At 51.3% G+C, this 18,609-nt stretch overlaps 1 protein-coding gene across 15 annotated transcripts in view; it reads right to left on the bottom strand.

The window, feature by feature from the left end:
• Positions 1-18,609, bottom strand: part of CFAP46 (cilia and flagella associated protein 46) — a 95,284-nt gene that overhangs the window by 71,872 nt on the left and 4,803 nt on the right. For all 15 annotated transcript variants that reach the window (XM_024986023.2, XM_024986026.2, XM_024986024.2 and 12 more), the window contains 4 exons: positions 17,793-17,903; positions 15,117-15,216; positions 7,087-7,185; positions 5,204-5,394 (listed from right to left, as the gene is read on the bottom strand). In XM_024986023.2, the coding sequence (XP_024841791.1) occupies positions 5,204-5,394; positions 7,087-7,185; positions 15,117-15,216; positions 17,793-17,903 (501 nt within the window). The remainder of the gene's footprint in view (positions 1-5,203; positions 5,395-7,086; positions 7,186-15,116; positions 15,217-17,792; positions 17,904-18,609) is intronic.

Here is an 18,609-nt window from a genome sequence, read left to right as displayed (position 1 = left end):
CTCGTCCTGGGCTGAACCACCTGAGGAGCCAGCTGAGGCAAGCCGATTGAGAGTCCCCTGGACAGCAAGGAGATCAAGCCCGTCAATCCTAAAGGAAATCAACTCTCATATTCACTGGAAGGACTGATGCTGAAGCTGAAACTCGAATACTTTGGCCAGCTGATGTGAAGAGCCAACTCATTGGAAAAGACCCTGATGCTGGCAAAGACTGAGGACAGGAGGAGAAGGGGACGACACAGGATGAGATGGTGGGATGGCATCATCGACTCAATGGATATGCGTTTGAGCAAGCTGCGGGAGATAGTGAAGGACAGGGAAGCCTGGCGTGCTGCAGTTCATGGGGTCACAAGGAATCTGACAAGACAGTGACTGAACACCATCACAGCAGGACAGTCCCTCCAGGAACACACTAGCCAGCCATGGCCTCAAGGAGGCCACGGAGATGAGGGTGAGCAGACAACAGACTCAGACGAGAGAACCCGCCCCTGCAAAACAGGATGACCAGGATCAGATGAAGACGGCTTGAAAGGAGTAATTTTCAGAGTTACTCTGCTTCCAGCGGTGATCAGGTCTCTGCCACGCATAAAGTTGGACCGAACAGCCCCAGGTCTGGGCAGCGCAAGCCCGGGGCCCTGAAGCAGGAAACTCAGGAAGGAGCCCATGCTTGGGGCCTCCTGGAGACACTGTCCTGAGGCACCGCGGGCAGAATGGACCCATGCAGCCGGGGCAGAGGAGCCCAGAGAGGGGGGCCTCCGCTCGGGGCTGGAGAAGTGGAACTGGACCTGGAACCGGACCAGCCGCTGCCGGGCTGCCCGCCAGAGGAGAGAGCTGGGTGTTGCTCTCTCACCCGACGTCAGCTGAGACTGCACGGGGCTTCTCCCCAGGAGTGCAGGCCCAGGAAGAGCGCTCTTGACCCACCCAAGGAGAACGTACCATCAGAGCCTGCAGAGAACACGGTGCAGGCTGGAAAGTACCATGACCTTCCAGAGACACAGCCAAGGAAACACGGAGCCCCCTCTCAGCCAGAAACTGAAGTGCCAACAAAAGCAAGTACAAATCAACACTTTCCTAAAAAGATCACAGAGTCACAGACTCCACAGTGCAGCAACCACAGCTGAACCAACGTTCAGTACACGATATGCCAGGAAACAGGAAAAGCTGACCCACAGTCAGGATGCAAGATGGGCCAGATGCTGGGTTTAGCAGGTAAATCCTTAATGCAGATATTACAATACAAAAATAAATATGTACAAAAAGTTGAAGGAAAACATTGCTAATGAGAGAACAGACAGGGAATCTCAGCAGAGGAAGAAAAGGAAACACTGCAGCAAAAAATCTGTAATAACTGAAACGAAAAAATCCTTGGTTGAGCCTATCAGCAGATCGGAGAGCAGAAAAAGAGTCAGTGAACCTGAAGTCAGATCAATAGAAACTATCCCACCAGAAGAACGTACTGAAAAGATTTTTTAAAAGTGAACAGAGCCAGGGCTTCCCACGTAGTCCGGTGGCTGAGGCTTCACCTTCCAAAGCGGGAGGGGTGGGTTTCATCCCTGGTTGAGGAGCTGAGAATCCAACACGCCTGGCAGCCGAAAAGCCACAACATCAAACAGAAACAAGACTGTAACAAATTCACAAGGTTTCTAAAAATGGTCCACATAAGCAAAATTCCCAGAAGAAAATGAACAGAGCCTTAGAGACCAGTTAAGATAGTATTCAGTGTTGTAGCTCATGCTCCCCCAAAAGAGCAAATGAGGCAGAACTATACTTAAAAAAATAATAGCCAGTAATTTCCCAAATTTGATGAAAATATCATCTTACATATTTGAGTATATCAGCAAACCCCGAAAAAGACTTTTTTTTTTTTAAAGGCTCTAAGGAATCAGTTTCATTCAGTCACTCAGACACATGGACTGCAGCATGCCAGGCCTCCCTGTCCATCACCAACTCCCGGAGCTTGCTCAAATTCATGTCCATCGAGTCAGTGATACCATCCAAGCATCTCATCCTCTGTCGTCCCCTTCTCCTCCTGCCTTCAATCTTTCCCAGCATCAGGGTCTTTTCCAGTGAGTCAGTTTTTCACATCAGGTGGCCAAAGTATTAGAGTTTCAGCATCAGTCCTTCCAATGAATATTCAGGACTGATTTCCTTTAGGATGGACTGGTTGGGTCTCCTTGCAGTCCAGTGGACTCTCAAGAGTCTTCTCCAGCACCACAGTTCAAAAGCATCAGTTCTTTGGCTCAGCTTTCTTCACAGTCCAACTCTCACATCCATACATGCTGCTGCTGCTGCTGCTAAGTCGCTTCAGTCGTGTCCAACTCTGTGCAACCCCATAGACAGCAGCCCACCAGGCTCCTCCGCCCATGGGATTTTCCAGGCAAGAGTACTGGAGTGGGTTGCCATTGCCTTCTCCACATCCATACATGACTACTGGAAAAACCATAGCTTTGACTAGCACACCTTTGTCGGCAAAGTAATATACAAAATGCAGAAAGCAAAAGATAAGAGATACAAATCTGAAAACAGCAGGGAGGGGGAGACACCTTCCACACAGGAGAGCCACGCTTAAAGTAACTCCTGGGTTTTTATCAGAAACTATGAAGGCCAGAAGAAAATAAAGCAGCCTCTTCAAAGTATTTAAAGAGAAAAAATCTGCAAACCCAGAATCCAATAACTGGTGAAAATAACCTTCAGAGGTGATGCTAAGAGAAAGCCATTTTCAGGTCAACGAAAGCCAAGAGAATTCCTCACCAAGAGAATTCCTCACCAGCAGTCATGCGTTACAAGAGGAAATAAAGGAAGTTGCTCGGGCTGAAATACCCGCAGGCAGAAACCTGGATCTGAGCGTAAGCAGGAAGGGAGAGACTGCAAAATCGCCGAGGAAGTGGCAAATGTAAGAGAAGATTGTTTTTTTCTGTAATTTTCTTTAAAAACACCACCACCAGCTGCTAAGAGCAATACGGCACTGTGAGATGAACTTATAACACACTTAGAAGTAAAAGACAAGACAGCAACCACATGGTGGGGTGGACGGGGGCAGGCAGAGAGGCTTCTCTTGCTGCGTGGGAAGCACTGACCCCCACTGACCCGGCTCCCTCCAGCGACGCCCCTCCCGCCCAGGGGTACTGGGGACAAACGAGCCAACCAGAGAAACAAACACAGCGGCAGAAACTCAGGTAGCCTCAAAGAAGGCGGGAGAGAGCAGTGGCAGGGCACGAGGCAGAGACAAGCGGTGGGACTGGAGACGAGCCGGACATTACCCTGAACCCAGAGACTGAACAGCCCAGTCACAAGGCGGAGACCAGTGTGCTCGGTTTTAGAAAAAGACCGAGCTGCACGCCGTTGACAAGACAGGGTGGTAGGAATTGTGTTCTACACTTTAAATCGAAAGGTCCACAGCACAAGAGTCGGAAGGATGGAAAGAGAAGCACTCAGACGGGCCCAGACAGCGTCACTGCATTCTGTCCACCACTTAAGCAAGAAAACGCCAACACTGCACAAACCCCTTCAGAAAGCAAAGCAGAAAGAGTCCTCCCACCGTCCCAAACCATTTAATGAAGTCGGCATGACCTTCATGTCAAATCCTGGGAAAGGCGTTAGAAAACAAGAAAGCCACAGGCCAACATCCTCATCATGAACATACACGCAAAAACCCTTAAGCACACTAAAGGACATCAAACCCAGCAACACAGAAAAAGCACGTGTGTCGAGACCACGCGGAGAAGGCAAGGCTGGTTCACGACTCAAAACCCCATCAGCATAATTCACCAGGTTAAAGAACAAAGGAGAAAAGTCAGAGCTCCTTTCGACGGTTACAGAAGCGTTCAGCAGCACTCAACACCCATCCGTGGTTAAGAAGCAAGACAGCAAGTGGACATTGACAGTGTGTTCATTCTGTTGTATGCAGTTATATCGCAATAAAGTTAATCAGAAAAAGAGCTGTCAGAGGAAAAGAAGGAGGGCAACTAGATGTTATTTAAAAAAACCAAACAAATATGAAAATAAAAAGATATTTTTGAAAGAGGACGTCATTAAAATTTAAAAATACAGGCTAAAGAGAGGAAGAAAAATTAGAGAATTTGCAAAATAAAAGAGAACTAACGGGCTGCGTGAAATCTTCAGAATTTGGTGTGCGTCACGAGGGGTTGGGGCTGTGAACACAGAAGTTTCGCAGGGAGACCGGGAGTATGGGCTAGGAGCTGTCATACAGCCCCGTGGGATCCCAGAAGGAGAAACTGTTTTTAAATGAGTAAAAATCCCAGATTTGAAGAGATGTAACTCTTCACAGACGAGATCCCCAAGTGCCCGCAGGAAATGAACGGTGCTGGTTCTGAGGCCACCGGCCCCAACCTCGCCAGACCACAGGCTGCAAGCGGTCCTTGGAGCCCCTGCTGGGAACCCTGCTCCAAGGGAGGGCTCACCATGGTGACAAAATTCACCCCTGATTAATCTCAGGGCTTCCCTGGTGCTCAGACGGTAAAGAATCCACCTGCAATGCGGGAGACCTGAGTTTGATCCCTGGGTTGGGAAGATCCCCTGGAGGAGGGCATGGCAACCCACTCCAGTATTCTTGCCTAGAGAATCCCCACGAACAAAGGAGCCTGGCGGGCTGCAGTCCATGGGGTCGCAAAGAGTCGGACACGACTGAGCGACTCAGCACACAGCACAGTTAATCTCCGAAGCAGACGGGGGCGGGGCAGGCCCCCACGGCCCCTCTCTGTGGCTGGACACCCTCCCAGGTGGCCCTCCACGCCTCTGCCCTGCCGAGTCCCCATCGTGCAGCCCCGTGTCCGCCAGGGACTGTCCTGCAGCACAGCCGCCCTCGGGGCCCCCGCCCGGGGCAGGAGAGGAGAAACACCAAGGCCCTCCCTGCTCACCCATCCCACCCCTCCCCTCCCGCGCCTGCGCCCACAGCCCCTGTGCCCACCGCCGTCACCCGCCCCGCAGCCCAGGACCCTCCTGATGAAGCCCTTTCCCCTCGGCCCCTCTCGAGCTCAGGTGGGTGCCACCTGGGCGTCCCCGTCTGCCCCGCAGGGCCCTGCCCCTGAGCCCCAGGGCACCTCCCCCACGGCCTGCGGCCTCTTGAGCCGCCACCTCTGGGGGACGCCGTGGGCTCCTGCCCTCTTTCTGGGAAGATGAGCTGGGTTTCATCCCTGCCCCGAGCCTCTGCTCCCCTGGCCCCCCCGGGGACAGCCCAGGCCGCCACCTGTCCGCCTTCTCCAGGACATCTGCGAGGCTGGTCAGCGGCTTCCGCAGGTGGTGGCGGAGGTTGTGCTGCAGCAGCGGGAGGCACGTGTTCCACTGGGTGGCACACACCGTGTGGACGAGCCGGGGCTCGCCCAGGCGCACAGCCCGCTGCAGTGTGGCGTCCAGTCTCCGCACTATGTCCAGCTGGGCCTGCACACAGCACAGCGGCCCGGGTGAGGCTGGGGGTGAGCCCCAGCCCGCCCCCGAGCCCCGGATGACGCAGGTGGGCCGGGCCCCCGGTCTAAGTCTGCCGGTGGAAGCGGCCCGCGTGATCTCTCGAAAAGGGCCCTGGCTCCATTGGATCTGCCCTCGGACAGGCACCGCGTGCCGTGGCAGCGTCTCTGTGAGCCCCTCTGGGCGAGGCTGCCTGCCTTCCAGCCCCGTGTATTCACGGAGCTCGTGGCCCTGCCAAGCAGTCAGGGGCCGGCCGGCCTCAGCCTGTGCACCGGCCTCAGCAGCTCCAGGCCTCCCTCGGTGCCCACAGGGGCTGCCCGGCTCCTGAACTCAGCCATGTCCGGGGGCCTGGCTTCTGGCTCCAGGGGGCCTGCCCTAGCGCTGCTCCTGGGTCATGGGGTTTAGAGCAGGCATGGCGTTCAGACCGTGGGCCTCCTGGCTGCCAAGAAGTGTCCATCAAAGCCTCGTGAACCGGTAGGTGCCCCTGAAGAGCCCTCGGCCAGCAGAGGCAGAAGACACAGCCCTGCAGTCCCACCACACCGCCTGCCGGCACCTGCAGGCAGCCAGCGGGCAGCCACGACCTCCCTCGAGAAGGGCAGCGCTGGCGGGGCAGCCCAGGCCCAAAGAGAGCAGGTGAACTGGCCCGGAGCCCCCGCTGGGCTGCTCGTCTGCTGGCAGAGCTCCTCCCGGGCTGGGCCAGGCAGGGCCGGGGCAGGGGTCAGGGGAGCCAGTCCAGGGAGTGGGCACTGGGGCCCCAGAGCAACACCAGCCGCCCTCATCCTGTTTCAAGACATTTTGGTTCCCTTTCTCGACGGCAGGATTCTATCAAAGACACAGGATTGCTGGGTTCCTTCTCTGCGGCAGCGGCCGGAGCACACCCCACTGCACGGGGCAGACAGGCTGCAGGGCTCAGACTGTCACTTTGCTATCGTGCTCACCAGCCCCCTGCCTCACAACCCCCGGTGGAACATTCTAGACAAGCCCACGGTCTCCAAGGTGGGCACCACGGGGGCAACGCTCACCAGGGCCCTCTGAACCCGCCGCTGCCAGGCCTCGGGGCCCCCTCGTCTCCTCCCTTCCCACCCTCCCCTCACCCTCCCCTCACCCTCCCAGGGGTCTCCCCTTACCCCCCACAGAGGTCCCCACCTCCCCACGCCTGAGATGACCTCAGCGCTTCCCCAGAGCCCCTCAGGCCCTGCACTAGGGCAGGGGCACGCCTGTTTGCCTGGACCTGAGTCAGGATGGCCAAAGCCCTCGGGGACTCGGTGTTCACCAAGGGCACATGTTCTCAGTGTGCTGGGGGCAGACTGCTCCACACAGGCCACACGAGGGCCTGGCTGGAGGCCTGTCTCATCCCAGCCCCCAGCCCGAGCCCCGGGAACAGGCTGCATGAACCCACAGGCCCGCCAGACAGGGTGAGCCCGGCAGCCGCGGGGCCGGAGCCAGGCGGGAGGACGTCAGCTGGCCTCGGCAGGCGGGGCCACGTGGCCCCTGGACTTCCTCCCAGAGAGACCACGCTCACAGGGGAGCCCGGGGCACAGGAGGCTGGCTTGTGCCCATCAGGGCCCCTCCTCCAACCTGGCCCCTCCTCCAAACCAGGTCCACACACAAGGTCCAGGGACCTGCACAAGGCTCAGCTTCTGCCCCGGCTCCTGGTCCACAACTTACCTCCACAGCCTCTCGAGTGTAGGTTTTAATTTTATTTTCCAGTCTTACAGCTTCCAATTCATACTCCAGGCACTCGACTTCCATCAGCCTCGCAGGGTCCTGTGGGCACAGTAGTTGTTGTATAGGCGGAGAGTTTTAATGAAAGCAATCACATTCACTAATGTCAGAAAACATTTCAAAATATAATTCACGGACTCGGTAGAAATTCAACAAAAAAAAATAGGTAATATAAGTATATATATATATATGAAAAACTTAAAATGTTTCTAAAAGATGCAAAGATTTAAATGAGAAAGCTAGAAAAAAATTTTTTGTTTTTATTTTTCAGTTAATTTCACTGGACATAGAACTTTTAAATAACGACACCGACTTCAGACAAATGCTCTGTTATGAAATCTGGACAATTCCTTTCACTTAACCCCCGCTGGGGTCAGGACGGGGTGCCATGCTGCAGGAGGGGGGCGGCATGGGCCTGGGGTTTCCTGGGTGGGTGGGCAGACAGGTACACGTAACTTTCACAAAACTGCTAACCTGTTTCCAAAGGGGTCCCTTTCCCACCCCTCCCTGGCCAGTGTGGGCTGGTCGGCCTCTGGGTGAGCCGCCTGCCGGGTGAGTGGTTGAGAGGTAACAGGTCACAGGGATTCCTCTTGTTTTTCTTCTGGTTTTTCCCCAGAAGTTTTCTCATTTGAGCTCTCACATTCTTGGTTTAGGGTGCGTGTTGAGTTGATCCTGTCCATGGGATGAAGGGCGGCCGGTGTTCACTTTCCCGCACGTGGTTGCTCCCCTGTCCAGCGCTGTTTTCTGGACGAGACGCTCTGTCCCCAGCAGAAGGCTCTGCACCTGGTCCAGGCCGAGGCCCCGAGCGTGTGGGTCTCTTTCTGGACCCCGTCCTGGCCCTCCGTCTGTCTGCATCTCCACGTCCAGGCCGCCCATTCTGAACCCCGGTGCCCCTCCACCAGGCCTGCACGTGAGGTCGTGCACGCCTGCTGACGCTGCTCCGCTTTTCCAGAGCTGCTCTGGGTTATTCTAGGGCCCCTGCATTTCCCTAATAATTTTATGCTCAGTTCGTCAATTTCTGAAAGACTCCTGTCAAGACTTTGATTGAATCACACTGAATCTGCTGCTCCATCTGGGGAGAACTGACATCATAATAATGCTGCGTCTTCTGATCCGTGTTATCATCTCTGCTTTAAACAGCAGGTACCTTTTAAAGCGCTTCACGGATTCTTCAGTCTCTCTCTGACTCACGTGGCCCCCTTACTGGCCCTCTTCACTGTTTGTGCGGATCCAGATTTCTGCTGCTATCATCATCCTTCTGCTTGAAAAAGCTCTTGAAACTTTCTTGCAGTGAAAGTCAGACTCTTTCAGATTTTGTATATTTTAATAAATATTTACTTTGCTTCTGATTTTCAAAGATATTTTCTCCAAATGCAATTTTTTAGGTTGACGTGTTTTTTTTTTTTGGCCGCACCATGAGGCATGTGGGATCTTAGTTCCCAGCCAAGGACTGAATCTGCGCCCTCTGCACTGCAAGTGCAGCCGTAATCTCTGAACTGCCAGGGACGTCCCAACAGTTACGCCTTTTTCATTTTATTATTTGGATGTTGATCTGTCTTTTAGTTCATACTGTTTCCAACAAAAAGTCTGCTGCCATTCTTTTGACAAGTTTTATTTTTATTTGTTTGACTTCGCTCTGAGCCGCCGCGTGTGAACTCTTAGCCGTGGCGTGCGGGCTCTAGTTCCCAGTCAGGCATCGGACCTGCCCCTGCTTTGGGAGTGGGAAGTGGGAAGGATTAACCCCTGGGCCACCAGGGCAGTCCTCGCTGTCATTCTCTGTTCCTCAGTACATAATCTCTCCCTGTTCACAGACCACCAAATTTAGAATTTTGAGCCATTTTTCCTTCACATTTTTTCTGCTCCCCACTTAATCTCTGCTCCTTCAGGGACCCCGATTACACGCACATCGGTTTGCTTGAACGCTCATGGCTAAATAATACTGCATCACACACACACACACACACATTTTCTTTATCCATTCACCCAAAGACAGACACTCAGGCAGCTCCCACATCTTGGCTTTTGTGAATGCTGCTGCAGTGAACACGGGTACAGACATCTCTTCAAGATCTGATTTCAGTCCCTTTGGATACACAGGAGTGGGATTGCTGGATCACATGGCAGCTTTTTAAAAAAAGTTTAAGGAACTTTCTTACTGTTTTCCATAGAAGCTGAACCAGTTTCCATTTCCACCAACAGAGCACCAGGGTTTCCTTTTCTTCACATCTTTACCAACACGTGCTGTCTCTTGTCTTCTGGACACCAGCCACCCCAGCAGGTGTGGGGTGATGCTCACTGAGGTTCTGACTTTACCTCCTTGATGATTAGTGGTGCTGAACACCTCTTCATGCAGCACTTGAATACTTTCTTTAGAAAAATGTCTATTAGGCCCTTAGCCCATTGTTTCCCTTTGGAGAATGGTGATGATGGTGATAAGGTGATTTCCTACTGAGGTATGAGCTCCTACATACATATTAAATCCTTATCCGATATATGCTTTGCAGATATTTTTCTTCTAGGTCACAGGTCGCCTTTTCGCTGTGTTATTGCTTTCTTTCTATGCAGACAGTTTTTAGATTGACGTAATCCTCCTTGTTTACTTTTGCTTTCATTGTCGTATTCAAACAATCATTGCCCAGACCAAAGTCGATAGTTTTTTTCCAAAACCTATGTGTTCTTAAAGGAGTTTTACAGTTTCAGGTCTTAAAATCTGTAATCCATTTCAAGTTAACTTTTGTGAGAGGCGTAAGGCAGGAGTCCAGTTTCATTTGTCTCCGTGTGGCCATTTCCGTTTTCCCAGCATCGTTAATTGAAGAGGCTGTACTCCCCCACGGCGTTTTGGTGCCCTTGTCAAACGTGAGTTGACATCGTGTGCAGCCTTACTTCTGGGCTCGCGATTCTGCTCCATTGGTCTGTGCATCTATTTTCATACCAGGGCCGCACTGTTTCGGTCACTGTAGCTTTGACTACAGCTCATGGTGCCTCCAGGTTCGTCCTTCCTCGACAGTGCTTTGGCTCTTCTGTGATTCCATACAGATCGCCTTTGTTTTCTATTCCCGTGAGACACGCCACTGGAACTGATGTGGATGTCAGTTTGGGGTAGTACAGACATTTTAATAATGTTCACTCTTCCAGGAACATGGGAAATGCTTCCGTTCTTCACGTCTTCATTCATTCATTTCATTACTGTCTCCTGGTTTTCCGTGTACAGGTCTTTCAACTCTTTGGTTAAATTTATTAAGTATTGTATTGTTTTTGATGCTACTGTAAACTGTTTAATTTTCTCTTTCAGATATTTCATTTTCAGTGTACAGAAACACAACTGATTTTTTGATGATGATTTTGAATCCTTCAGCTTTACTGAATGTGCTCATTAGTCCTAACAGTATTTGATGGAGTCTTCAGAGTTTTCTCTGTATAAACAGGTCATGTCACATGTAACCAGAGGCAGACGTATTTCCTCCTTTGTGGTTTGGATGCCTTTTATTTCTTTTTCTTGTCTGATTTTTGTGGCTAGAACTTCTAGTACTGTGTCAAATAGAAGTGGCGAGAGGAGGCACCATCATCTTGTTCTTGACCTTAGAAGATCAGCTTTTAACCTTTCACCATTGAGTATAATGTTAGCTGTGGGCTTGACACATGTGCTCTTTATTACGTGGAGGTATTTTCCTTCCACACTTTTTGCTGAAAGTTTTTAACCTAACAGGATGTTGAATTTTTTTTCAAATGCTTTTCTTGCATCTATTGAGATGATCGTATATTTACCCTTCATTCTTTTAATGTTATGCCAAAGCCTTTGACTGTGTGGATCACAATAAACTGTGGAAAATTCTGAAAGAGATGGAAATACCAGACCACCTGATCTACCTCTTGAGAAATTTGTATGCAGGTCAGGAAGCAACAGTTAAAACTGGACATGGAACAACAGACTGGTTCCAAATAGGAAAAGGAGTACGTCAAGGCTGTATATTGTCACCCTGCTTATTTAACTTCTATGCAGAGTACATCATGAGAAATGCTGGACTGGAAGAAATACAAGCTGGAATCAAGATTGCCAGGAGAAAATCAATAACCTCAGATATGCAGATGACACCACCCTTATGGCAGAAAGTGAAGAGGAACTCAAAAGCCTCTTGATGAAAGTGAAAGTGGAGAGTGAAAAAGTTGGCTTAAAGCTCAACATTCAGAAAACGAAGATCATGGCATCGGGTCCCATCATTTCATGGGAAATAGATGGGGAAACAGTGGAAACAGTGTCAGACTTTATTTTTATGGGCTCCAAAATCACTGCAGATGGTGACTGCAGCCATGAAATTAAAAGGTGCTTACTCCTTGGAAGGAAAGTTATGACCAACCTAGAGAGCATATTCAAAAGCAGAGACATTACTTTGCCAACAAAGGTCCGTCTAATCAAGGCTATGGTTTTTCCTGTGGTCATGTATGGATGTGAGAGTTGGACTGTGAAGAAAGCTGAGTGCTGAAGAATTGATGCTTTTGAACTGTGGTGTTGGAGAAGACTCTTGAGAGTCCCTTGGACTGCAAGGAGATCCAACCAGTCCATTCTGAAGGAGATCAGCCCTGGGATTTCTTTGGAAGGAATGATGCTAAAGCTGAAACTCCAGTACTTTGGCCACCTCATGCGAAGAGTTGACTCATTGGAAAAGACTCTGATGCTGGGAGGGATTGGGGGCAAGAGGAGAAGGGGACGACAGAGGATGAGATGGCTGGATGGCATCACTGACTCGATGGACGTGAGTCTGAGTGAACTCCGGGAGTTGGTGATGGACAGGGAGGCCTGGTGTGCTGCGATTCATGGGGTTGCAAAGAGTCGGACACGACTGAGCGACTGATCTGATCTGATCACATTTATTGATCTGACTATGTTAAACCACCTTGTGACTTCAGGATAAATCCCACTGATCATGGAGTTTGATCTTCACGATATGAGGCTGAATTCAGTTTGCTGGCATTTTGTTGAGGATTTTTGCATCTGTGTTTTTTTGGATTGTTTTCTTTTCTGTATTTCCTTCCTGTATTTTATTTTCTTGTAGTTACTTTGTCTGGTTTGGTATCAAGGTAATGCTTGCTTTGTAAACCGAGTTGGAGTATTCCTTTTTCTTCAACTTTTTGGAAGAATTTTTGAAGGATCAGCATTAATTCTTCTTTAAATGTTTGGTAGAATTCACCAGTGAAGTCATCTCATCCTGAGTGTGTGTTTCTTTTTTTTTTCTTGATTTTTATTGGGGTACAGTTGCTTCACACTGTCGGGTTAGTTTCTACTGCACAGCAAAGTGAATCAGCTGTGTGTACGCATCTTCTCTCTGTTGGACTTCCTCACAGAGCACCGAGTTCCCTGTGCTGAACCGCAGATTCTCATTCGTTACCTATTTTACAATAATATCAAGCGTGTATGTACATCAATTGCAGTCTCCCAATTCATCCCACACCACCTGTCCCCCTTGGGATCCACATGTTTGTTCTCTATGTCTATGCTTCTATTTCTGTTTCCCAAATAAGTTTAATATACCATTTTCCCAGATTCCACATATATGCACTGCTGCTGCTGCTGCTAAGTCGCTTCAGTCATGTCTGGCTCTGTGCGACCCCATAGACGGCAGCCCACCAGGCTCCCCCATCCCTGGGATTCTCCAGGCAAGAACACTGGAGTGGGTTGCCATTTCCTTCAATGCAGGAAAGTGAAAAGCAAAAGTGAAGTCGCTCAGTCGTGTCCCGTGTCTGACTCAGCAACCCCATGGACTGCAGTCTACCAGGCTTCTCTGTCCATGGGAGTTTCCAGGCAAGAGTACTGGAGTGGGGTGCCATTGCCTTCTCTGATATATGCACTAATATATTTATTTTTCTCTTTCTGACTTATTTTACTCCATATGACTGTCTCTTGGTCCATCCATATCTCTAAAAACGACCCAATTTCATTCTTTTTTATGGCCGAGTAATATTCTATTGTGAGAGTTGGACTATCAAGAAAGCTGAGCACCAAAGAATTGATGCTTTTGAACTGTAGTGTTGGACAAGACTCTTGAGAGTCCCTTGGACTGCAAGGAGATCCAACCAGTCCATCCTAAAGGAGATCAGTCCTGAATATTCATTGGAAGGACTGATGCTGAAGCTGAAACTCCAATCCTTTGTCTACCTGATGCGAAGAGCTGACTCATTTGAAAAGACCCTGATGCTGGGGAAGATTGAAGGCAGGAGGAGAAGGGTATGACAGAGGATGAGACGGTTGGATGGCATCACTGACTCAATGGACATGGATTTGGTGGACTCCAGGAGTTGGTGATGAACAGGGTGGCCTGGCATGCTGAGGTTCATGGGGTCACAAAGAGTCAGACATGACTGAGCGACTGAACTGAACTGAATATTCCATTGTATATATGTACCCCACATCTTCTTTATCCATTTCTCTGTTGACATTCAGGTTGCTTTTGTGTCCTGGCTATTGTAAATCATGCTGCAGTGAACACTGGGACACATGTGTCTTTTTAAGCTGCATTTTCTCTGGGCACATGCCCAGAAGTGGGGTTGTGGGGTCATGGGGTGTTTCTTTCTTCGGAGACTGTTTGATCACTAATACAACCTTCTCACTCATTGGTCTATTCAGACTTTCTGTTTCCCCACAAGTCAGTCTTGGTAGGTTGTATGTTTCCAGGAACTTATCAGTTTCGTATAGGTTACCCGTCTTCCTGGCATGTAAGTCATACTGGTCTCTTAAGACCCTCTTTATTTCTGTGTTATCAGTTGTAAGGCCCCTCTTTCGTTTCTGATTTTGATCTTCTATTTTTCGTCTAGCTAATGTTTGTCAGTTTTGTTTATTTTTTCAAAAAACCAACTGTTAGTTTCACTGATCTTTTCTATTGGTTTTCTGGTCTCTCTTTCATTTGTTTTTGCTCTGATCTTCATTATTTCCTTCCTTCCACTGACTTCGGGCTTTGTTCTGTTTATTTTTTTGTTTGTCTGTTTTTCCGTTTCTTGAGGCATAAATCGAAGGCAGGAGGAGAAGGGGATGACAGAGGATGAGATGGTTGGATGGCATCACCAACTCGACAGACATGATATTGAGCAAGCTCCAGGAGTTCGTGATGGACGGGGAAGCCTGATGTGCTGCAGTCCATGGGGTCACAAAGGGTCTGACACAACTGAGCCATTGAACTGAACTGAACTGAGGCATAAATATGGTGGTTTATGTTAAATCTTCCTTTTTCCTTATCACAGGTGTTTTGGCTGCCAGCGCCCCTCTGAGGACTGCTCTTGCTGTAGCCCACAGGTATTGGTGTGTTGTGTTTCCACTGTCCTATGTTTCAAAATCTTTTTTCCCTTTTGATTTCTTTTTTGACCCATTGGTTGTTCAGGAGTATGCTATTTGATTTCCACATTTCTGTGAAATTCTAGCTTAGCTCCTGTTGCTGATTTCTAGTTTCACACCATTTCAGTCCAAAAAGATACTTAACATGATTTCCGTCATCTTAAATTTGTTAAGACTTGTTTTGTGATCTAACATGATCTGTCCTGAAAAACATGCCTTTTCCTCCTTCTGAGGTGTCGATTAGGCTCATTTTGCTCAATCGCAATATACCCATATTGATCTTCTGTCTGAGTGATCTATCCACGCTGGAAGCGGGTTATTACAGACCCTACTGCTGTTGCGTCTGTTTCTGCTCTCAGGTTCGTTGGTATTTGCTTGATGTGGGCAGGTGCTCCAGTACTGGGTCCACACGTGTGCACAACGGTTATGTTCTCTTTAACGCACTGATCCAGTCATCACTAATGACCTACTGGTGCAAAACCCACATCATTTCAACCACGTGAAATGCACTTAAAAAGACTAGCAGGGAATTCAGCAACAACGAACAGCTCGGGCCCCCTGGCGAGGGGCTTCTGAACTCCGTGCCTGCTTTTGGTCCTTTAAGTCTCGATCACAGTGAGCAGGAGCAGGGCTTCCGGCCGTGACTACTTACTTTGCTGTCCATCTTCTTCAGGTCTGAGAGGCAATCGGAGGCAATCTCCCAGCATTTCAAGATCAGAGAAAGATGGGCTAATTCAAAAAGCAAAATCATTCTGGAAACAGAAACGAAACAGCATTAGGTCAACAGGAGCCAACAACACACCCGCCTGCAGCTGGAATAAGCCTTCAGCCATCGCTCTGGGGGCACGAACAAAATGGGAGCCAAAAGGAATCCTATGGCGAGGGTTCCCAAGCCCAGCCGCCTCGGCCCTGGCAGGATTTGGAGAGACCTCCGCTGTCTCCGGGCAGGTGCAGGCGCAGCTGTGAGCCCCGGGGCAGGGGAGCAGCCAGGGAGCACATGTCCTGGAGGCGGATGCCTCCTACGCCTTGACCAGGCGACCAGAGCGGTCGTACTGGCCAGTCAGGTCTCTGCAGAAACCAACAGGCTGGTGCTAACGTGTGGACAGAGATGCAGAGAACCTGGAGGACCACAAGCAACTCCAAAAAAGAACAAAGCGGGGGAATGAGCCCCCTGAATTTAAGGCTTAACAAAGAGCTACCGGAATCAGGGCAGTGTTCTGGGTGGGGGAGACAGGCCAGGCTTCCCAGCCTAACCCCCTCACGTCTGGACGCGGTGGTTCTCTGCTGGGTGGGGACCTGTCCTGCACGGGGTGGTTGGTGCGTGGTGTCCCCAGACACGCCAGCATCCCCTGGGGACAAGCTGGCGCCCCTGCTCTTCCTGAGGCAGCACCGGTGCCTGACGGTGGCCAGGACTCTCTGCCCTTGGGCAGCTCCTCCCAGGTGGGCAGGCCCACGCCCCGCCCTCTTCCAGTGATGGTGACCCAGCGTCCACCCACTCCCGAGGGGCGGGACCACGCCAGAGGAGCCCATCAACACTACCCCTCGCCTTCACCTGACATGCACGGGCAAGAACGCCCTTTGCTGATGCAGAAGCTGAGTGGTCGCGGGGGCCCGGGGGAGGAAAACCCTCAGCTCCCGCTGGCAGGCAGGTGCCACTGTAGCTCTGGCCCCCGAGTCCCCGTGCCTCTCTGGCAGCTCTGAGCTCTGCGGACACCTCTGGGTCATCATCACAGGCCTTCCTCTGTGTGCAGCCCCCACAGTGAGTTCCTAACTGCGTGTCATGGAGCTAGGTCTTTGCTTTCAGTCTCAAAGACCCTTCTGAGCTCAGAGGATATTATCCTGTATCTCCCTCCCCTCCCCTCGTCCTTTGCAGGAGAAGGCACCTCCCTTCCCTGCATGGACAGGCGGGCCCTCTGCCCAGCCCCACCCAGTCTGGACCACCAAGGGCCCTGGCGGGGCCTCGACCCAAGCCCCTCTGGCCTTCCCAAGCCCCGCCACACTCAGCTAAGAAGAGAACCCGCCAAGGTACCCATGACTGGTTTTCAGGCCTTTTTTGGCTTTAAACTCATAGACCTTTTTTTTCCCACCCAGAGTTCCAGACACTGATGCCCAGGTGGGGAGGGGTCAGAGCGAGGGCCCCTCGATGACGCCTGGGGCTGAGGGAGGGCCTGACCCCACAGACGGCCGCTGCGAGTGGCTGAGCCCGGGACCTGGGCCAGCAGGGAACACACGCCTTCCAAGTTCGGGAGCAGTGACAGAGCTGAACACACTGGAACCGCAGCAGAAGACGCTGCGTCCTCTCGGCCACAACACAGAAACTGGCACCAGGGGTGCCACAGACGCATGGGGGCGGGTGGGCGGGCACAGAGTCTCGGGCAGGTGCAGAGGGTCAGGACCGGGTCGGGGGACCCGGGTCAGTGCCCACCGAGCTGGCTGCTGGGCTGGGACCTCGGGGACTCCCTGAGGGCCTTAAACGTGTCTGGCCCAGCACTGGTGGGGGGTGAACATCAGCTCAAACAATTCTTATCTTAAATTAAATCCATCTGGACATCAAAAGTTATCTTAAAAGACCTAAAAGGTAAAACAAAGTGAAACAGCTGATAAACGCACTGGAGCAGGAGTGCTCAAATCCTGTGAGTCTACAGTAAAAGCATTTACAAACTACTCTATAAAAGCTGGGGAGAGAAAATGATTGGAAAATTAACAGAAGGAAAAAAGTGTTTGCAGATACGTGAATAGCCGTTCCACTCGGTCAGCAGCAGCAGGCCTGCCTGGAGGGGCAGGCATCCTGGTCGCTGGGTCCGCTCTGTCCCCAGAGCTCCCACCCCCCGAAACCTCAGGGAGGCCGTGTCCAGGGCCCAGCTGGACCTGCTCTGAGTTAGAGCTCGAGCCTGGGTGCATCCAGACCTCTCTTTCAGCCTTCCGCTCAGCCAGCAGCTCCGGGAACTCCGCCCAGGACAGAGCTCTGAGCAGCCCCCCAGCACTGGAGCAGAGAACTGATGACAGAAACCCCGGGCAGGGGCGGGGGGTTGTTCTTCCGCCAGCGGGACGACTCTTCAGAAGGTGTGCGATGGTGTGATAACTGGAAAAGCACTTGTGATTGGAAGTCAGTTGGACTTTTGAAAGCACAATACGAGACTTCATATCCCAAGGGCTGCCAAACAGTGCAAACTTCAGGACAGAAGGACCACAGAGAGGCAGCCCAGAGCCTCCGCGCGGCGGAGGCCTGCCTGGGGTCACGGTTACAGTTTATTTTCACTTTTCTTTCATGTTTACCTGGAGCTGCCAAATGCTGGACGCACACGGGAAACCGGAAGGACGCACTTACTTTTCCTCTCTGACTGAAGGAAAGCGCTGGTGGTTGTACTGACTTAAACGTCTGTAGGTGTCCTTCAGAATTTTGTTGACATCTTCAGGTAAATCATTTTGATCCAGTTTTCTAGAATGTAGATTAATTTAATCAAATATTAAGTAACAAAAAGATCCTGTCATATTTCTTTAAAATAAATTATTCTAAAACTAATTTAGTCTATGAACTTGTGTCCTCCACGAACAGAAGGCCTAGGTAACACCCCCTGCTTTCTCTCCGCCAGCCTGCTGGCGACCTCTCACAGCTCCTCTGCCCGCACCCCCAGTCCAGCCTCTGTCTTCCTCTGTCACTAAGAACGGGCCCTGAGGAAGCGTGCACAAGCCACCCACCCAGATCCAGCCCCACACCAACAGCCCACCCGGGAGGCGGGGTCCTTCCCATCGGCTGGGTCCAACCCAGACCAGCTGCTGCCTCCCTCTGGACAGCTGTCCTGCCCACTCACACACCGGGACCTCCCCACTCACTCACACACTGGGACCTCCCCACTCACACACACCGGGACCTCCCCACTCACATGCACCCGGACCTCCCCACTCACACGCACACCGGGACCTCCCCACTCACACGCACACAGGGACCTCCCCACTCACACACCCGGACCTCCCCACTCACATGCACCCAGACCTCCCCACTCACACACCGGGACCTCCCCACTCACACACCCGGACCTCACCACTCACACACACCCAGACGTCCCCACTCACACACCCGGACCTCCCCACTCACACACACCCGGACATCCCCACTCACACACCCGGACCTCCCCACTCACACA

The sequence above is a fragment of the Bos taurus genome, chromosome 26 (assembly GCF_002263795.3).
Source record: "Bos taurus isolate L1 Dominette 01449 registration number 42190680 breed Hereford chromosome 26, ARS-UCD2.0, whole genome shotgun sequence".
NCBI classification, from domain to species: domain Eukaryota; kingdom Metazoa; phylum Chordata; class Mammalia; order Artiodactyla; family Bovidae; genus Bos; species Bos taurus.
The sequence above is the reverse complement of the archived record's forward strand: the minus strand, read 5'-3'. Positions and strand labels throughout refer to the sequence as shown.